Genomic DNA, 21,874 nt, shown 5'->3' with positions numbered 1-21,874 from the left:
GTTACCTGAGGGAAAACTTAATGTACACTATTGATTATGGTTGAATTAAAATGGTTTTGGAAGTTGAAGCATTCACAAAAAAATCCCTCCAAAAATAACTGCAACAGGCTGCCTCGACTCAAAAACCACAATGTTGTCTGCGTAGTGCAGCAAGAATTTGTTTTTCTGTGTTTAATTCCCCCCGTTGGAATACATGCGAGATCTTAAATGTGTAGATGATTTGGGCATTTAATCTCTACTTTAAATTTTAATGACATATTCAAGCAAGAAGTGATCTAACAAATACTTTGTACCAGAATGGTCGAAACTAAATTGGGAATTCTGGATGCTTGACATTGATGGGGGGAAAGCCATCTGTAACAATTATCCACGCAGTGTTTGGAATGGGATGTGTTCGTATTGCTTGGTTATTTGCTGATCTAGTCTGATCGTATCTGTAGAAGGAAGATTGTGTTTGAAGTGGCTTCAGAAAAGCACATTCTTTAGAAAATTCTGTGACTGCTTTTGAGGTCAGAGCTTTCCAGCCACCCTTTCCAGTATGTCTCCTTCACAGCCCACGCTAAAACTGTCTGCACTTGGTTCCTAAATGGAAACTGGTTTCCGAAGGAGAAGTTGACTTTTGGGAACTGCTTGTGTCTGCTTTGGATTTGTCTCTGTTTACAAGTAGAGACGAAGCTTGATGCAGGAGGCGTTGAGTCAGGACCAGAAAAACACGGGGCTGTGTGGATCCCAGACGTTCTGCGGGGAAGAGGCTGTCTGGATAACCATTAGATGTTGAAAGCAGGCACTGCAGTGTAAATAGTCTCTGGTTAGAGTCTTGCACTGACATTCCTATGAAAACAGCCGGTGTAGGTGTGTCCTTCCTTAAAGTGAGTTTCACTGAGAGCTAGTTAAACCCAGGCTTGTTGGAATCTATGCCTAACGCTTCCTTAGGAAACTATGCAAAACGCACGCTCCATCCAAATGTTTAAGGGGGGTTTAACTAAAGTTGCCTCGATTCTTTTTACCACCCTGAAAGACGTGATCAGCCCTCGTGGAATGTATCAATACGAGATATGTCGGATGCACAGCTTTGCACCGTGCTCCTCCTTGCACCCCGCTCGCATGAGCGACATTTTCAGTTCCTGGCTAAAGTTTCCCCAAACTGCAGAGATCGGCCAGCGGAGCTTTGTTGTGTTATTACAGGGTATAAAGCTGGGGGGAGGGTATAGCTGTTTTGTTATCGGAGGGCCGGGTGCCTCTCGGGCCGGGCTCCGGGCACAGTGAGGGGTGTGAGGGCGGGAGCCCGGCCCGAGAGACCCCCGGGCACGGTGAGGGGTGTGAGGGGTGTGAGGGGTGTGAGGGCGGGAGCTCGGACCGGAGCCTTGCCCGAGAAACCCCCGGGCACAGTGAGAGGTGTGAGGATGGGAGCCCGGCCCGAGAAACCCCCGGGCACGGTGAGGGGTGTGAGGGCGGGAACCCGGCCCGAGAGACCCCCGGGCACGGTGAGGGGTGTGAGGGCGGGACTCCGGCCCGAGAGACCCCCGGGCACGGTGAGGGGTTTGAGGGGTGTGAGGGGTGTGAGGGCGGGAGCTCGGACCGGAGCCTGGCCCGAGAAACCCCCAGCCACAGTGAGGGGTGTGAGGGCTGCTGGGCTGAGGGGAGCCCTCGGAGAACCGTGCCCCCTGGAGCCGCACCGAGAAATCCCTGGGCACGGTGAGGAGTGTGAGGATGGGAGCCCGTCCCGAGAGACCTCAGGGCACGGTGAGGGGTGTGAAGGGTGTGAGGGGTATGAGGGCAGGAGCTCGGCCTGGAGCCTGGCCCGAGAAACCCCCGGGCACAGTGAGAGGTGTGAGGATGGGAGCCCGGCCCGAGAAGCCCCCGGGCACGGTGAGGGGTGTGAGGGCGGGAGCTCGGCTCGGAGCCCGGCCCGAGACCCCCGGGCACGGTGAGGGGTGTGAGGGCTGCTGGCTGGCGTGAGGGGAACCCTCACAGCCGCGCTTTTCCCGGGAAACCCGCCCTCCACGCGTGCGCTCTGCCCGCTTCCCTGCCCCGCCGCCGCCGGCTGAGGGGAGCGGGCGCGGGGCGGGGCGGCCCGAGGGGCGGCTATGGTGGCGCGGAGCTCCCCGCCCGACACTCTGGCCCGGCCATGTGGTGCCTGCACTGCAGCTCGGAGCGGACCCAGTCGCTGCTGGAGCTGGAGCTGGACAGCTGGTGAGCGCTGCCGAGGAGTGCGGGGGTGGCACAAAGGGCTCCGCACCGCCAACGCCGCCGCTGCCCGGGCTCGCTGTGGGGCGGTGCGGGAGGATGGGATGGGGGGGTTCTGCTGGCGCTGGGAGCACCCTTTTGTCCCCGGGGGTTGTCCCTGGGGTCACCCCTTTTGTCCCTGGAGGTTGTCCCTGGGGTCAGCCCTTTTGTCCCTGGGGGTTGTCCCTGGGGTCAGCCCCGCTGTCCCCGGGATGTCTCCGGGTCCGGAGATCGGCAGCTCGTTCCCCGTGTCCCGGCTCGGGAGCGGGGGCAGGCGGAGGCTCTGTCTGCCCTGCAGGAGCCGAGAGTTAAATGATCTGCACTGGCTGTGGGTGACAGGCAGAGCCATAAACCGGGAGCTGTGGCAGCAGGCTGTGAGCTGACCCGGCGTGTGCCGCTCCAGACACCCGTGTGTACCCACTGCTTTTCGGGAGAGAGCAAGGAATCACATGATTTGTGTCAAAGCAGTGTGGGTTAACTGCAGAGCTCCGGTACAGGCTGTTCCCGGTGTCCGGAGCCGGCCCGAGACCTGGCCTTGTCCATGGGAAGGTGTGTCACGCTCAGAGGGGTAAATCAACATCTGCCACTCGTGCCCTCAGCCAGAAAGTAAAATAAAAGAAAAAAAAAAAGTGTAGTTCAAAGGCCTTTAAAGTACAGATACTTGAATAACTGACACAGGAGAAACAGTGGGATTTGTCGTGTTAAGACATACAGTCCCTATTGTAATGATCTTGTTAACTACCAAAATAATGTGTGTTAAAAGTACAGCAACACAGAACTCTGTTCATGAGCTGCCTGAAAACTCCATGCACAAACGAGCATTTTTCTGGTGTGATGCTGTGTGTGGATTTATGATTAACTAAAAAAGTTATCCTGCACTTGCAGTGCACTTGCAAAATGAATTTATCTCCGATGTATTGTGGAAGTTTATTCCACCAAGTAATTCAGCCAAATGCTGAGCTGTTCGGCTGTTAAAGGAATATTCAACTTAGCTAAAGATAGAAAACGTCTTAAATTGGGTGTGGGCATGTGTGGAAAAATATAAAAGGAGGAAGTGACTGGATTCAGTGTAACTATGTATGAATGCAACAGTTGCTTTTCTAGAAAAGAAAGGCAGAATGTTTTTTGATAAAGAAAAGTGTTTCATAGTGCAGTTTAGTCATACATTTAATGATCCTTCAGCCCATTTTTTACCCTTAAGGAAGAGAATAATGTAAGTTTCCTGTGTGGAGTTGGTAATGTTTGCATAAGTGATGTTACCATTGCGCGGCTTGCTAAAAACATAATTCATAACTGTTACTTTAGTGATAGATTTGCCTATTACACAGTAACATTTTGTTATTCATCATTGTTTCAGACTTTTTTCCTCTATTTGTACATTGCTCTGCACTTCCTTTCAGTTAAACTTGATTATTCTGCCTGATGTGCTAAAAGAGGAATTGCTGAGTCTTAGTTTGGGTGGTTGTATTTAATTGTGTCTATTCTTGTGGCAGATATCCTTCATATAATCACAGAATTCATTACATCTGTCGAGTGCTTTGGGAGAACTACAGCCATGCTGAATAAAATGACCCATTTTCCATTTTACGTCTACTTTTGTACTAGGTTTGGTTTTGCTGCTGAGATGTCCTGTTCTAGTTCCTGAAAGATATTGAGGGTACTGGTACAAAGTAGTCAGCTGGGCTTTTTTTCTCCTGGTTAAATAGAAGCTCAGTGTTTGGGTTTCCCATGTGAAGTCATCTGTCGCCCTTTAATTTTCCTATTTCTACTAATCTGAAATAATTCATTCTCATCCAAGATACTGTAATCCAAGATATGGAGCTAACCAGTGAAAACCATAGTGCTCCATGTATCAACAGCATTCAGTTTCTTTGTCCCTTTAGAAGCCCTCTGGGAATCCTGGTGCAGTTAATAAACAACCTGCAGTTCAGTTTCATGGAATAATTTGCAGCTTTCAGTCAAGGAAACCCAAGGATTCAGTTTTTCTCCTGAAAAGTGCAAATACCAAGTTGAACAGTAACTCTGATTTGTTGTTCCTGTTAGAGTCTTGTGTTGGAAGGTTGCAGGGACTGCATCCAGGGAGTGCCTGCTGGGCAAGGAGACTTTCTCTGCCTTCACCAGTGATTTGCAGGGTGTTCCTCTGGAAAAATGGGAAGGGATTTCTTAGGATTTCATGGCCTTACATGGGTTTTCTCACCCTGTGATCATTTCATGTTTGGAAAATGTAAAATCTTTCAAGAGAATCTCTTCATATGGCTGTACAAAGTGTTTCTCCCAATCCTGTGTCTTCATGAGGAGAATACTTTTCCATAGCTTGGAGGCTGGGATTGTTTCATGCCTTGGAGGGCCTCAAGAGCAGTCCAAGGACTTTGGGTGGAACAGCTCCTGTGAAACAACAGTTTACCTTTACACTGATGGTGTTTACCCTGGAGTCTAAAGATGTTCATTCAGGGCTCCAGCTCTGTGAAGAGGCAAATCTCATCCTGGTGTAGCTGATTAGCACACTTGATTGTGATTGTCAAACAATGCCTGCAAACTGTGCCTGCCCTGAACACCAGTGAGAAGGAGATGAATAGTCAAATCTGGCCTAGAGGTAGCCAGTGCTCTGGTGGTGGATGCCAGCACTCCTGGACGTTACCTGTAGGTGTTAAACAGCTGCTCACACACTTCATTTGTGTTCCTTGGTGTTCAAAGCTCAGCAAAACCTTGGGACACAAGTGCTGGAAGTGAGGACTTGCTTTCTGAGTGAGCCATGAGGCTTCCAGTTGCTGCAGGATTCTGAGAGGTGCAAAGGAGTGTTTAAGGTACTGTATTTTTGAATACTGAATTTTCTAAAAAAATTGTGAAGCAGCACAGCCTGAGTCTGGGTTGTTGCATCTTTTCATTGCAAGAATTTATCATCATTCATAAAGGTCTTTCAGGATGCAATTTTTTTGCTCCTTCAGCATTTACATGGTTCTTCCTTTGTTAGACCAGATGGTAATTTTATCATTAATTTCAGAGTCAGGCATATTTTAATCACAGCAGCTGTCAATAAATTATTTCTTTTTATGTTTATTTAATAACAGAACTGCAGGAGACCTCAGAAACTGTAACCAAGGTGGAGCCCTGATTGCTGTGTTTGTTACATTAAATTTGTGAGGATGTGCCCCTAATCCAGACACTGCCTGATCCACAGAGCAACTGGAATTATGAGGAGGTGGCTCATGAGTTAGGGGGGAAAGTGTGTTGGTGCATTTCTTTTGTGAACTGTGCTTTGTTTAGATGTCATTTGTATTTAAACAGGGTATGGGCCACATGCCAAATTCATATTCCTGAGCTTGCTGCTTTATTTCTGTTGCCTCAGAAGGCTGTGTTGTTACAAGAGCAGAATCAGCCCTGTGTTCACTTTTACTATCTTGTATATTGCGGTTTTTTGTCAAAAATTATGTAAATACAGGTTTTGTTTAATTCATACATCATTGTTATGCAAAACCAGTTACTGATAACGGACTTTTTTAGCAAGACTTATTAATAAAAAAATTTTACTTACATAGCCCTTCTTGTGTCTTCTGAGAATCCATTTGAATTTTATTTCGGTTTCATTTAGGGTACAGGCAGAGATGGCAACTTCACTGCACTGCTGTGATTTGACTCCAGGTTTCCAGAGAAGAACAGATGCTGCTTTAATCCACTGTAGCACAAAGCCCCAGTATTACGTTAAAGGGGAATGCAAATTTAGCTAAATAAATCCTTTTGCTTCCTTACAATAGACAAAAGACTAGAATCGTTCTAATGAAATAATTGTAGAGATGTCTTTAATAAAAATAAAGTAAAAAAGACAAGCTTTGGTATGATTGAAGAAATCAAACCATTTAGTCCCTGTGAGAGAAGCAGAAAATTAGAATGATGGCTTTGATAGCCTTTGCTGCAGGAAATTGATGTATTATATCTGTTAATCAGATTCTTTCAGTAGTTCAGTGTCATCCCAGTTAAACTTGTGCTTATAAACAAAGGACTCAATTCCCAGTTGCCTTCTGCTGTGCAAACACAAACAAAATGCCACAGCTATGATCTGACTTCTATTCACATCAGTGGCTACATGCAGGGCATGGCCATAGAAAAAGAATCCTAAGCTTGTTTTGAGGGATACTCGCATTATTTAGGCCAAAAAATTCCAGTCACCCCTAAAACTCACCAGATTAACAAGTCTGGATGTGTCATGAACACAGAAAAAGAAAACCAAATCCTTCTGTTTGTTAGTATATCCATGACCTTTCCAGTCATCCTCACACAGGGCAAAGGCAGCAGGGATGCAAAGCTGCTGTGTTTTCTGTCACAGGGAACGTTTGCAGCCAGTCCTGACTCTGCACTACAGGAGCATTCAGTTTGTTTTTAATTTAATTTTCACGCCCACTTTTATGGCAGAATGGACCCAGCTCCATCTCAGATCACACAGAGAATTGTGGCAGCTGGACCCTGAACTGGATTTAACTCAAGTGCAGTGATGCTTTTTAGTAGCCTGGAGTAGGAATAGTTATAGGAGAGATCCTCTAGTTGTCATGGTCGGACTGGGACAGGCCATGGCAGTGCCTGCACAGAATTCCAAGGGTGCATCCATGGGGAGGAATGGATGATTTAGTTGGAAGCTGTCCTGCCTTTAAAGATAGTACCAGAGACAGGGTTTCCCTCCTTGCATGGGGGTTGTGCTCAGGAAGTCATCCTTCAGAGGAGAGAGACAGCGGTGTTCCTGATCCAGCTGCAGTTCCCAGGGATCCGAGTACAGAGAACAGGCCTGCAGAAATCCCTGACCTTCTGGTCATGTTGCAGCCTAAGAATAGGTTTTCTCTCAATCTAACATCACTCTGTGTTCTCAGTCAGGAATAAAATTATCTTTATTTTTCTTTCTGTGTGCTTCTTCATTATTGTAATGTGCTGTGAATTGAGTGTTGAATTTCTATTCTAGAGGTGTCTAGGGTGATTCTCATGCTTCAAAGTCACCTTCTCACAAGGTGTTAAATGTTAGATAATCTCAGCTGTTCTTGGATTCATGAAAGGAAGTTCATTATTTTTGTTTATATTTCCTTTGTTTGTATTTTACTCTGAGTTGTTGAGAAGATAACAGTGATGTCAAGCGTATAGTAGAAACTGGTTTCAAGAAGGAGCCGATTTTAATACTCTTAGATTTGAAAGAATGGGACTTTACAGCTTGATAGATTCCTGTTAATACTAGTCATTACTTGTTAATACTAGTCATTACTTGTTATTACTAGTCATTACTCTCATCACTTTTGAAGTGAGAGAGAACAGAGGATTACTTGGACTTAATGGAACTTGTCCCAAATGATGACAACATGATGCAAACTTGTTTTCCTTTTTTGTTATTAAAAAGTCATTAAGGTGTTTTTGATTAGGTTAGCCTAGAAGAAAAGTATTCCAGGTTTTCCTACCACAGTGCAGCATGTTACACAAAACCATTTCTCTCTGTCTTTGGTAGAGATTTTCAAAATCTGCCTTTGCACGATATCACATTTTCATTTCACAAAATGGTGACCCCTTTTTTCAGGAGCTGGCTTCTACCCCTTTCCTGAAAGACACTTTTCCATTGTGGAAAGATGTGTGAACTTTACTGTTATGAAGAGCCCATAGATGACCAGGAGTTACCCAAGCTGTGTGTTTCAGACTCTCATTCTGGTGCAGTAGAGCAGCCTCACGTGTAGCCCCAGCTAAGCCAAGCTGCATCCCCATCACAGACACTGTCACAGAATATTCCTGAGCTGGGAGGGACCCACAGGGATCCTGCAGTCCAGCTCTAAGCAAAAGGCAGTGCAGAGTGTGGGTGGTTCTGGGAGCCAGCAGTGCTGGGCAGCTGTACTGCTCCCAAAGGAAGCTGCAACATGCTCTGCAGAGCTCAGAAACTGCTCCTCTTCTCTGTGTGTGCAGTAGAAGATTTCCAAGGCAGGAATTGCTACCTGTGTTACTCTTTTATTGTCATCAGTGAGGTGAGTCAGAAGTTCTATTGAAAGCCTACACTTAATTCCTCTCTGACAGAGAAAGAACTGTAAAATGTATAGACTCAGCATAATGGGGAGGAAATGTAAAAGGAAGGAAATTTGTGAATGAGAAAAAGCATCTGTCAGCTCTTTAGCTGATTTAGAGGTTATGAGCAATCTTTTGAGGTCTCGTTTCTACAAGAGTGAAGATTTATGTGTAGTGTCTTTGAGTATGTCTTCAAACACCTTCTGTATTTGAACACATTGCCTTGAATCTAAGCATCATCTACAGCAGTGTCTTTTCCACCAAGCCCCATACTTCCAACAAAAAATCTCCTGTTATTTGGTTTCCTTAAACACTATGTTCTGTACGCTCTGATACAAACCTTGGGTGTGCAGCAGAGGATAAAATCTCCCTTTAATGAGAATGCCTGTGGTTACAGAGAGGTGAGCAGTGCTCCTGTTCCAGTGAGTTACAACATCTCTCTCCCGGTGTGTGCAGAGTGCTCAAGGCCAGTTCTTGCTCCCACTGGCTGGGTAACAACACCCTGAGCTTCACTGGGAGCAGGAACAAGTGCCATGCTCTCATCCTTTTCTTTCCTACCTGCTGAGAGTTTCCCATGCCCATATGTACTTCAACACTTCAACATTTCGAAATTACATTGTTTTCCGATAAAGAAAACTGATAGGGTTTCATTCTCTTTTGGGGTTGGTTTTTTGTTTTTTTTTTTTAACTTGGCACAGCAAAGTTGGCAGTCAAAGTGGAGGGTTTGTGCAGTGATTAAAATGATTTTATATTATATATACTTCCAGATTCAGTTAGATCAGTGAGAGGTTTCTCTGACCAGACTTGTAACAGCCCACCCTCCTTTTGGCTTGGCTTTTGAAAGTAAGTTACCCTGTAATTTTGAGAGTTTTATCTGTAACTACAGAGGGAAGTCAACCAGCCGCTGGAAGTTGAACAGTCCCTTTCTAATTTTAAAAGAAGATCATTTTGGCCAACTATTTCTTAAATCCTAGAGAGACAGCAAAGTATCTCATATTCATCAGTGACATTGTTTGAAAGCACAGCTCATTAGATAACAACAATATATTATAAGTAGTTGAAATGAAATCCTTTAGTTGTTCTAAATAGGTCCTTTTGTGCAACATTCATTTGCTACAGAAGTTAAAATATGGTCTAAATGAACACAGTTGTTAGTGCTCTGAGACTACTCAATGCAGTGTCCAGTACAAGAAAAATGGTTTTGTTGTCATTTCTGCTGCATGGACCCTCTGCATGCTCTTTGTTTATGGTGATTCTTAAATTCCCTAACAGACATACTGGGAAAGATTGATCTGCTCAAAAGTTGTTCCTAGCTGTCTGGACTGTGTCATACTTCTAAGCATTTCTAATAGAGCAGGGGTAAAACCTTAAAATGAGTCAAGTGATAGGCTTTATCAGGTGTATCTGATCTAAGATGAGATAGTTTTGTTCTAGGTATGAAATTTCCAGGCCTGAAACATTGACTCATTAAACAGGGTTTGGTTAAGCATCTTCAAAGTAGTTCATGTTTCTATCATATATGGAATATAAGAGAGGAAAGAAGTTTTATCCCCCAAGACCTGACTGAGAAGAGGAGATCAGTGCTAGTCTCTGACAGAACCTGATTGCCAGCAAGCTGATTTCTCAGCTGCAGTGCCATTCTCTCATCCCTTCCTGGGACGGGTTTGACACAACAGCTGAAGAGGTGAAAGAGGAGGATGGCTGGCCCAGGACACCAAGGATTCTTGTATTGTATCAAATGCTGCTTCAGCTGTGCATGCAAATCAGAGTTTTTCAGCTGCAGACACTAAATCTTCCTTTTTCAGCTTAGCAGTGTCTGACAGTAGAATGTGTGCTATTATCTTGCTATCTTCAATACATGTCATATATATTGTGGGTTTGCTAAATTAAGAGGCTTTCTGCTGCTGAATGGTGTATCTAAAGAAATTGGAAATAGCTGAGGTCAAATTCTACTACAGCTGCATTGAGAAACTCTGCAAATTTTTCAAGCTTATCATATTGTGTAAAAGTTTACATAGCAGGGACAGAACAAAGTCTGCAGTGGGAGGCAGACCTTCACAGATTTTGTTAAGTGATCCATGCCACAGACACCACAGTTACATTAAAACTGTTAGCTTTAGTCCATGTAAAAAACAAAGCATCCTTTTGAAGCATACAGGACATTTGCTGATGTTAATGTGTTTTATGTTTACACATTGAAAATAAGAACTGGCCATAAAAAAGCTTAAAAAATTCTAAAACTTGGGCTGGTTTGAGCCACAAGCCTCAAATTATCACCCCATAGTCATCTTTTAATAATATCCATTTTTAAAGAGTTGTTGCTGAATAAACATATGCTGGGTGATGATTAACTCAGACTGGCAACGAGTGATGCTGGCTGGATTTACCTGAGACAGAAGTGATCATTCGTAAGCTGTAGCCAGGTTCCATTGGTGCTGCCACTCCCCTTGTTCCTTTTGCTAAACAATAACAATAAAATACAGCTTTGCCTTTAGCAGGGGGGTTCAGGGGGCATTGGATGGTGCTGGGGAGGGTTGGTTGGCTGGATCCTTCTGTACGTTCCTGTGTCTGATGGCCAGTATGCTGCCACTGTTTGACAAAGGTGATTTGAGAGCTGCTTAACCTTCCTTGTTCTCCTTGGAAGCTGAAGATAGTCTCAAGTAAGCTCTTTCCAAAGGGATATTCTTAGTTCTTAACCCTGTTGTTAAGTGTTATTGCCTAAAATGGGTGGGTTGTTATTTCACTCTATTTGTGTCTCGCTGCTGTCCATCTCCATGTCAGAAGAGACCATGCATTCAATCCTGCATTCTGCTTCAGTGGGGAGAAAATAACCTCTCATCTTTCACTCCCTGCTCTCTGCTGCTGCTGTTGGCATCTGAGTGTGGGTCAAAATGCCCTTTTTCAAAGAGCATTTTTGTTAATGCCTTTTATGGGGTTACTTAGTGAGAATTACAGCTTGGCAGTGTCCCAGGGATGGGCGCTGGGGTGGTTGTGTGATTCCTGAATCAGGGCTTGGAGCAGGGAGCAGCTGCAGGTTTGCAGGGCACTCAGGGGTACCTGCCTGCCTGTGGAGATCTGCCCTCCCTCAGTGGCTCTCAGACTCTTTGACTCAGGCTGCTGTTATTGGCATTCTCACCACAGAATATTACAGAATAAGTGACTGCTTTGTTAGGGTTTGCTTCTGAGACACATGCAAATGGTGTCTGGATTTTTCTTGCAATGATATTTAACTTCAGTCAGATGAATTACCTGGGACATTACTTTGATGTGCATTCAAAGGTTTCATTTGTTTTGAACAGAAACAGCTGAATTGAGAGTGCATTGGAAGTAAAACACATTGGTCAATATTTCTTTGCTGGATCAAAGCTTTTGTCACTGCCTGTGAATGCTGTTGTCCATCATAATGGCTTTGAACTCTTGGCAGGATATATTTGAAGGTAGATTGGTTTGTTAATGTTATTGTGCTTATTGAATTCGGGGATTTGTGCAAGTTCTTAATATAATTGACTTCTGTTTACTAGACAGCACAAACCAGACATGCCAATAAGGACCAGGTTCTAGTTCAAACTGTACTAATAATAAACTTCTGCTCAAATGTTCTCACTCCAGTGGGAATATTGTATTGGGGGGGTGGAGAAAAATGCTGAACCATGACTTGTGTGAAGTACATATGGCCATATTCTCTGCATTTTGAGAAGTTATTGAAGAACTTTTGTGGGGTAATTTGAGATAATACAATGCACACATCAGAGCTTTAATTAAATGCACCTTGTTTATGGCAGACAGCACCACAGGTACTGAAGCACAAGGCAGCTTTGAAGCAGTGGGGAGTACCCTGTGCCAAAGAGTGCTCGTGTGAGATGAAGTGGTGTGGGGAGGCACAGCTCTGGAGAGTAAAGCTCTGGTGCAACCATCATTTAAAATTATACATTCAAATCAGGGCTCCCTTGCACTTGTAAAGGCAAAGTGATGTGCAAGAAATTAACTTTTGGAGAGGTTTGTTCCTATGTGGAATGCCCACATTTGGCCTAAACATTTTTGCTATTTGAGTGGTTTGTTCCAGCCATCATGTTGGGAGTGTCTGGCCATACCAGCTGCTGCAGCAGCTGCCATTCTGCTTCTCTCTGTTACTGACTTAGTTCCATGGGCGACTTCTGGTCTGCATTCTCTGAGCTAGGTAGAGAATCTGGATCTATTTCAAGTGGAAATCTATAATTAGGAGCTAAGATCACAGTTTGACTGGTTTTAACCTCCACATTTTTAAAAGGAGATGGTTGGTGTAAAACAGATGCGTAGCAATTCTTCCTCCCTGGGCATTTGGAGCTGTTTATACAGAATATTTATTTTTGAGTGAGGCAGAAGTTTTACTGGAAATTATGTTTATGAAATGAGATTTTAATGCAAAAAGCTTCACTCTGTGGTTTGCATTTAAATCCATCTCATAAATCATAAGGCAGAGTCCCAAGAAGGTATCTGGATACTTCAGCTGTGGATATGTTAGTGTTTATGGACAGAAAGTTTCTGGGACCAAGGAAGAAGATAAGTTTGCTGAATTGTTCTGTGAGTGGATGTGACTTAAAGAGAACCAGCTTTACATGCATTTTTCCTGAAGAGGGAAATAAATCATATGAATCCAGGGAAAAGCAGGCAAGTGAGAGAAGGATGGATTTGGCTGAGCAATTTTATGAAGAACCACTCAGGCAAATGTTTCACTGCTGCAAAAAATGAAGCAAAATATCGATTCTTCATTAAGCTGAATTTGAATTCAGGCTGTGCTGATTATGTGGAGTGTTACTACTGTGCTGTCACAGTCCTGCTTTAAAACCTCCCTGCCCTTGGGAGGAGGCAGTGGGCCCTTGGATTGTCATGGTTAAGCTGAGTGGCTTTATCACCTTGTGCTGACTGGAATTTTAAGCTGGATATATTTTTATTGCTGTATTTGTAACACTCATACTGCCTTTCCACAATGTAGAAGAAAAGAAATTTATTCTGTGTACCTTTGAATTTGTGTTCATGCTTCTAAGGATCTGAAATGCTGTGGAAAAATCTTTAAAGATGTAACTGCACAAACTTATTATACTGTCATACTTCTCTCTGTGTCCAAAACAATTTTTAACAGGATTAATGTAATGCTGATTGGTCCTCATGCGTGTACTATCCAGTTGTTAGGGCCTGTTTTCAATTTCATTACTTTATATTACACTGTTGAAAGTCCATTCTAAAGGAGTGATGAAAATAATACTGATTTCAGAGAATGCTCATTGCTATAACAGCTTCTCAAGCATTTGCTCTGTTCTGCTGGGAGGGTCTTCTTGGTCCTATTTTAGAATGTTGCATGCAGTTTGGGTTTGGCATTTGCATTATTTAGAAACATGTTTCATTTCTTTGTTCCAAATTAAATCTGCAGCAAACTGGTTTGAACATTTGGGTGATTTCTGTGAACATATGTTCCCACTATCTTCATATTTTAGTTCTAAAAATGCACAGGGACACTTGACTGCTTGTGAACTGGGGAGTTTCTGGGGTGAGAGGCAGCACTGAATCATTTCTTGCATGTGATGTTATTGTTATATACTTCCTTTTTATATGCACATAGTCCTAAAGATAAGATTCTGGGCCACAGGAGGAAAGGGGCTTTCTGTTTTTCTGGTTATCAAATGTCTGTTTTTCATAGTATAATTTCTCTGACAGATAAATTCTTGTGCCTCTGCGTCCAAACCAGCAGCTCCTCTGGTCATTTTGGTCATTTTGGCATTAGTCAGTGGAAGAGATAAATCCATACTCATGGAAAAGATTGGGGTTTGCTCCTTACTGGAATTCAGATCTTTTTTAAGATTTCTGTTTTAAGCTCAAATGTTGAACTTCTTTTCAAAATTTTGTCTTTATTGTGCCTTTTTTTTTTTTTTTTTTTTTTTTTTTTTTTTTTTTTTTTTTTTTTTGCTTTGCTTTGCTAATAGTTTGGCAAGATTTGAAGGAAAGGGAAGGTTTGAATATAAAAATGAAAAAAAAGAATAATAGTAGATAGTCAAACATCCTGAATAATACATTATTGTTTTAAAATATGGTAGTGGATATAGCATACTGGTGCTAATTACAGGCTTTGTGATTAGAGGTAATAATTGAAAGTGTAAAATGAGATCCAGGGAAGAAAAGACCTGCCATGTTTGTGCTGTTAAAATGCCTAGAGAGGAAATTTTGCTTTGGTCATGGCTAACCACACAACTGGAGAGTGAGAGAGGAGACAGAGCTTCTTCTTGTTAGGTAGTTCTTGAAATGAACTCATGCCCTGAATTGTGGGAAATGACTGGAAAATCAGGACCTTTTCCTAGCAACAGCAGCTCCTCCCCTTTTTGTCAGCCTGGATTTTTTTAACGTATTACAAGCTGAGGTTTATGCAGGAAGAAATCTTTCTGATAAAATGCTAGTTTAGTCAATGCTGGCCACTGTTTCAAAAAGTAATTTAGTTCTATAAAGTTTTTCAATGGCTCTACTTTAAATTTTTGTTCATTCAAAATCGTATTAGTAATACTAATTACTTTTAAATATTTCATTTTCATTCTTTAGCTGTTCCATTCTCTGGCTCTTTGTAAAATACTTGCAAGCAACCTTTTATTTTTTCTGGCTTGGCAGATCATGAATGTCTATTTTCTGCTGAAACAGAAGTGTAATAAAACAGTTGGACTTCTAAGTTAATTTCAGCTGTTTAGCATTCTCTTAATATTAGACAATTAGAATATTCAACAGATTGCTGGGCCCACTAGTAATATATTGTTGCACATTGCAGGGAAATGAACCAAATTAATTTACTAGATTTTTTATTTTAACAATGAAATTGTCAGTAGTTGTACTGGACATGTCTGGTAGGTAGCAGATGCCTCAAATTGGAGACCTTTATTAAGAAGCTGTTTCTAATTCCAGGTGTGACCTTTCATTAACATTTATTTAATAATATATATATGTATATATGTATATATAATAAAATCCTAAGTAATAATAATTAACCATATTACATTGTCCATTTTTGTAGTGTGCTTCATTTCTCCCCCATCAGAGAGAGGCTGTGTGTGCTGGGTGTGGAAGTGAAGTAGTGCTGAGAGGTCAGAGTCTCAGATACTCCCTCAGTCCAGGGAGACTTCTCCTGGTTCTTGCTGCAAGCCTGGAGCAGAATCCTTGACATTTTTGTGTGCTGGCAGTTTTAATAAGTGCACAGATAAAAGCCACCCTCATAACCCTGCAGTGACTGGCTCGTGCTCTGAGTCTGTGTAGGAGTTACAGAATGGTTAGGTTGGAGAAGCCCTTTCAGGCAGAGTCCAGCCATTCCCCCAGCACTGCCACATCCACAGGGATTTTAAACCATCCCCCCAGGGAACAGAGCACCTGTGCAGGGCAGCCAGTTTCTCCAGAAGGCTGAGAGAAGCAGTGCCAAAAGCTTTGCTGCAGTCCCTGCAGGTGACATCCCCAGCCTGTCCCTCACCCCAAACCAGCTCACCTTGTCTCAGGAGGAGAGCAGGTCAGTCAGGCAGGACCTGCCTTTCCCCAGCCCAGGCTGGCCTGGCTTTATCTCCAGCTTGTCCTGTGTTGACACTCAGGGTGACCTGCTCCATGACCTGCCCAGAACTGAGGTCAGGCTGCCACATCTGGAGTTCCCCAAACTCTCCTTCCCTCCCTTCTTGCAGATGGGTGTTTTATATTTGATAACCTCCAGTTACCCAGGGCTGCTGGGAGATGATGGAAGTTGGCTCAGTGAGCACTTCTGCCAGCTCTGTGCTACTCCCCTCAGTGGAGCAATCCAGCTTGTCATCCTTACAGCTTCACACAAGTCATCTTTGTTGACATATTTTTCTTCTCCAAACATATGTAAAGTAGAAGAAGTAGAAAGCAAGCTGCTTTTCTTTGCCAGTGAAGTTTCACTTTAATGAAATAATTCATATGGAGCTTCAGCTGCTGCTGGGAGGCCGGGAAGAGCTGAATGGGGGAAAGCCTTGATGCCTGTGCATGTGTGTTTGCTTGGAAGGGCTGCTGTTGTGCCTGTTGTGAAAGGTAATTGCTTCCATGCTTCAAAGGTCAGGTGGCAGGGAATAGCCCATGAGCAAGATGGGATCAAGCATTGCAGTCAGTCAAGCAACACATTTATATCTGGAAAAAATATAGGCAGACTAGAAATTAAGAAGAAACCCTTAACTTTAGTCAGAACTCTGGGCAGATGTCCTTCCAGCTTCTGACTAGGCCAGTACTCTTTTTGTTGAGGAAAAGGTTAAGGGATCCATCAAAGGTAGCGTTACTAAAATGTCAACAGGAGGTTATAATCAGCATGGAAGGGTTACTAAATACTTCACCATGCAAGGGTGAGGAAGGCAGAAAACGTCAACAGAACCTAAGAAGATAATTCCAGCCTTCCTGTTAAAAACAAATTTGCCATGCTTGTATGGAAAGTAGTTACAAATAAACTTGCAGCTAGGATGTGATGTCCAAAATAACACAGCCTCACAGCTGGCAGAACAGAGGAAGGAATTTCAGTGTTTAAAGAGAGAACGTGAAGCATTTCAGTATCGTACCATGTCTTTAATGGATGCTTCAGAGAGAATGATCTGTTTGTTTTTAGCGGGTGGTTACACAGTTTCAATGTCACCGGCAGAACTCTGAATAGTTTATCATTTTTAAGTTGAAAGCCAGCTGTACCACGGAGGAAAAGGGATTAGTTTCCTGTCAGCTTCCTTTTTGGAAAAAGCAATGTGTGCGCACTGCAAATATTTCCAGTTTGGGCTAAGTATGTTTGAAAATACCTTTTGGTTGGAGTAATATTTTTATGGGCAAAGAGAGTGGACTTGCTTTCAGTTTTACATGTTTATAGAAGCATTTTAAGAAATCTAAGGGGCTTTTTTTTTTTTTTCTCCTTCCCTTTAAAAAGTACGAACTGTTCAAGCTGGGAGAGTTTGGCCGGGGTTAACCCTCAGCTCTTCAGTCGGTGGAGAACATTCTTATAGAAATTGCTCTGCACTTTTTGAAGGGACAGCTGAGAGACAACAGGAGGGCTTTGGTTTTTAAGTACATGTGAATGAAGGAAAAAATACAGGGTGTGGTGGGAATGTGGAATTTTACTTCTTTGGAGTTTGGATGTACCTTTCCTAAAACAAAAGGTAGGGGAAGTGCTGCAAATGCTTATATTCGTCCATGTGTGAAGTGTTTACTGAGTCTTTTGGATTAAAAAAAAAAAAAAAAAAAGTTAAATTTCGTTTTTCTGCCAATGCTCTGTGTACACAGGATGAGACAGACAGTAAATAGTGCTGTGAAACATGAAAAGATGGAAGAGTGAAAGTGCATATATTGCAATGTGAGAGTGCCCTCCTGCAAAGACAACCCAAATACAAATTGCTATTAGTCATCAGTACTTCAGAACACACCTAGGGCTCAGTTTTAAAATGTTTCCTATTGTGTGCAACCCTTTTAATATAAAAGGTCTTTTTCCTTTCCTTTATTCCTTAGCAATAACAGCATTCACGTGAAAGCAAAGTAGTTTCTTTGCCAGATTGGTGCTTTTGAGCTTTCTTCACCTGAAACCATGTTACTTTCATTAGCTAGAAACACCATCCCTTGGGATGCTTTACTCCAAAACCTGCCAAAAGTATCCCATGGGAGCAGTCTTTCGCTAGCAGGGAAATTAATGAGAGTTCTCCTGCAAGTACTTTTTCCCAGCTTTAGTTTCTAGAAACATCGTTGCTCTCAAGATCCATTAAATCCCAATCTCCATGAAAGTAATCCTTTTATGTCAATTCGCAATATAAGGGTAAGAAAATATTGCTTTAATTTGTCAAAGGAAAGAAACACCTGAATAAGCATCTGTCATTTTGAATGGAAAAGCTTGGGAATGAGCAGTCTTGTAAGAAATTAGAAGTTTTCATTCATTTTACAGAGTAGTTGCTGAGTGACTTACTCAGGATGTTATTAGCAATTAGTGTATAATGTTAAATAATGCTTGAAATCTCTATTCTTCTGTTTGAATCATGCTCTAAAGATGTCACGGGCTAGACAGATAGAGACTTGCAAAAACTACAGCAGAAACTGCAGCAAAAACTGTGGTGTTTGACATGAAAGCCACGTTACCTGTAACACCTGCATGTGAACAACAGAACTGGCTAGATGCTTACACAAAATGAAACTGAAGCAAACCGGTGCTGTTTGCTGTTGAGGATTTTGGTGTGCCGGACTCACCCGAGGCTTTTTCTGTCTGTCTTTTGCTGTGCAGCGTTGAAGGGGAGGCTCCCAGCAGCGAGACCGGCACGTCCCTGGATAGTCCCTCAGGTTACCCGCAGGGCCCTATAACGCACAGCTCCGCCCTGAGCCCCGAGCACTACGAGCACCCCTACGGGCTGTACTCCATCGCGCCGGGCCAGCAGCGAGCCCGCCGGCCCAAGCTCCAGCACTCCACCTCCATCCTGCGCAAACAGGCCGAGGAAGAGGCCATCAAACGGTCCCGGTCCCTTTCCGAGAGCTATGAACTCTCTTCAGACCTACAGGATAAGCAGGTATTTGAGATTTGAGCTCTGCTGCCTCCTTTGTGGCTGGGAATTGGGAGAAGTCTTTTCTAACATCGCTTCAGTTGGGACTTTAAACTTTGTTATTCTTTGTCCCACACACCTTCTCCACCTCCTGGAGAAAAGTGTAAAATATGTGGTGATACTGTTAAAAGTAAAAACAGTTCTTGGAACTGAGATTTTATGCTCCAGGAGCGTACTAGAATAATGCAAAATGTTTTTCTAAGAAAATGAGTCATTTTGAAAGCTGGGTGTTTTTGTTGTCACAGAAAGGAAGGAAGAACTCAAGAACTCACTGCAACTGATATGCTCTTACATCTGTGAGGTGAATGAATATATTTTTGTATTTTATGGTGGAACTTGCAGATGACTATTCCGTTCATTACTGGAGTCTTGAGTTTTGACTTTCAAAACCAATAAATATAAAGTATATTAAAGTTGTTATGAGAGTTAAATGCTTTTGTGAGACTTTACCCCTGTCCTGAGCTGCATGAAGTGACGAGGGTGCGTGTTCCCTGGCAGGTGGAGATGCTAGAACGGAAGTATGGGGGCCGGCTGATCACCAGACATGCTGCCCGCACCATCCAGACCGCCTTCCGCCAGTATCAGATGAACAAGAACTTCGAGCGCCTGCGCAGTTCTATGTCTGAGAACCGCATGTCAAGGCGCATCGTCCTGTCCAATATGAGAATGCAGTTTTCCTTTGAAGGACCTGAGAAAGTCCACAGCTCCTACTTCGAAGGGAAGCAGGTTTCTGTTACAAATGACGGGTCAAAGCTGGGCTCCTTGGTACCGTCGGAGTGCGACGAGCTCGGGGAGACGGCTACTACCATGAAGTCCCCGGCAGCATCCACTGATTTCACTGACGCTATAACAGAGCTGGAGGATGCTTTTTCCAGGCAGGTGAAATCCCTGGCGGAGTCCATCGACGACGCGCTGAACTGCCGCAGTCTGCACTCGGATGAAATCCAGAGTGCGGAGCAGGTCAGGAGCCGGGAGATGGAGAGGGAGAGCTGCGCCCCGAGCAAACCGGCCATCCACAATGTGGATCACAGGAAGCTGGACGAGATGACGGCGTCCTACAGCGATGTCACGTTGTACATCGATGAGGAGGAGCTGTCCCCGCCCCTGCCGCTCTCCCAGTCTGTGGACAGACCGTCCAGCACCGAGTCGGACCTGAGGCTCCGCGCCGTGAACTCTTCCCAGGAGTACTGGTCCATGACCCACAAAGATGATAAGATAGACACTGATACGAGCTGCAGGAGTACCCCATCACTGGAATGTCAGGAGCAGAGGATGAGGATGGATCACCTGCCTCTGCTCACTATCGAGCCGCCCAGTGACAGCTCCGTGGACTTGAGTGATCGCTCGGAGAGGGGCTCGTTAAAGAGACAGAACGCATACGACCGAGGCATCACCAGCCAGCAAGGCAGCCCCAAACATATCCCTCACAGCATTCCTGCCAAGATCATCACCCGGGAGGAGCAGGAGGCCAGGCACAGGGCTAGGCCCATAGACAGTCACTTGGCCATCAATGGCACAGCAAACAGGCAAAGCAAATCAGAGTCTGATTACTCTGATGGAGACAACGACAGCATCAACAGCACTTCCAACTCCAATGATACAATAAATTGCAGCTCAGAATCCTCTTCTAGGGACAGCCTAAGGGAGCAAACCTTGAGCAAACAAACCTACCACAAAGAGACTCGAAACAGCTGGGATTCCCCTGCCTTCAGTAACGATGTTATCAGGAAACGCCATTATAGGATTGGGCTGAATCTTTTTAACAAGTAAGTACAGCAGTTCCTGCCTTCCTCTCTGTGTCACTGAGAATGAACCAGGAATATTTTTCTTGTATCAGGTAAGGTAAGACTGGTGTCTGGTACTGACCTTTCAGTAAATAAACAAGGTGCTTGTGGTGACTGTTTAAGTTTAGCTTGATGTCTTCATAGTTTAATGGCTTCAGGAAAAAAAAAAAATTCTGTATATAGGACTGGTAGAAAGTTATTAAATATTAATCCAGCTCCTTTCTTGGGGAAAATATGGTGGCTTGATTCTGATCCATTTTTTGGTGTTATGTTATAAAAAATTCAGATTTCTTCCTCCCCTAATCAGATGGGAATTAGAAACAGCATGCAGCATATGATGAGTTTCCTGTTTAACACTGGCAGGGCCAGGAATTTGTTCATTAAATTGTGATGCTAAAAGCCAATACACTGCATATTTATTATACTAAATTAATGTTTATTATTTATCATAAAACTATCACAAAATGGTATTTCTGCCTATGACTGATAGTTTCCCTATGTTTTCCCTGTGGCCTGTGTGATTTCAGGCCTCGTTTTCAGGTAGCAGTGCTTTGATGTGTTTGGACTGATGGGTTGGTGGTTCCTCATGCGTTTGTTGTAAGTTGCAGACAATTGAAGATTTTGGTGCCATCACATGAGCTGTGGGTTACATCCCTAAGTTTGGCTGTAAACACTTTCAGGTTTAGCTTTTAATCTTGGTGAAAATGCCTTTCTGGGAGCTTCCAGCCAATTGTAATTATGCAAGTTGTAGGATTGCTGCATGTGAAGTTGAATGGGTCAGAAAATACATCAATTAGCTCTTTTTTAGAAGATTTGAAAATAACATCCTCGGCAAGGCTGTCAGGGAGGAAGGTGTTGGTGCTGTTGGCTGACATTTAACACTTGGTGTTTGCCTGGGTTTTGCACAGTAATTGAGCCTTGAGCAGTCAATGCTCAGTGAGCCTCAGGCTTGGTAAGAATCTTTTGAGTCAGCTGCAGAAGAGTGTAGGGAAAAAATGAACGGAAAAAGTGCTCTGGCAGCATGCAGGGATGAGTGAGAGCATTGGAAGCTGTCAGGTGCTGCTAGTGACACGTCAGTAGGAGGCTGAAAGTGAAAAATAAACACAGGAACAGACAAGAATTGAGGCAGTTGTTTGCAACAGATCGAAGTGACCTTAGAGAAACCTGCTTTCTGTATTGTTGTGAGGTGATGTGCAGCTCCTCAGCAGTGAGTGCTGCAGGACAGGACTGCAGAGCTCCAGGCTGCACCTCTGAGTGGCATCTTTTGCCCTGTGTGATTTCCTTGTCCCC

General features: G+C 43.6%; 1 protein-coding gene across 9 annotated transcripts in view; it reads left to right on the top strand.

Moving 5' to 3' along the window:
- IQSEC1 (IQ motif and Sec7 domain ArfGEF 1) overlaps window positions 1-21,874 on the top strand; it is a 272,134-nt gene that overhangs the window by 213,312 nt on the left and 36,948 nt on the right. For 6 of the 9 annotated variants that reach the window (XM_056501272.1, XM_056501273.1, XM_056501278.1 and 3 more), the window contains 2 exons: window positions 18,488-18,767; window positions 19,299-20,566. In XM_056501272.1, the coding sequence (XP_056357247.1) occupies window positions 18,488-18,767; window positions 19,299-20,566 (1,548 nt within the window). Of the gene's footprint in view, window positions 1-2,026; window positions 2,194-8,189; window positions 8,208-18,487; window positions 18,768-19,298; window positions 20,567-21,874 lie in introns of those variants that run through there. The other 3 variants (XM_056501277.1, XM_056501276.1, XM_056501280.1) reach the window with 2 other exon arrangements.

Source organism: Oenanthe melanoleuca, chromosome 12 (genome assembly GCF_029582105.1).
Source record: "Oenanthe melanoleuca isolate GR-GAL-2019-014 chromosome 12, OMel1.0, whole genome shotgun sequence".
Classification (NCBI taxonomy): Eukaryota; Metazoa; Chordata; class Aves; order Passeriformes; family Muscicapidae; genus Oenanthe; species Oenanthe melanoleuca.
This window is presented reverse-complemented; position numbering and strand designations above follow the sequence as displayed.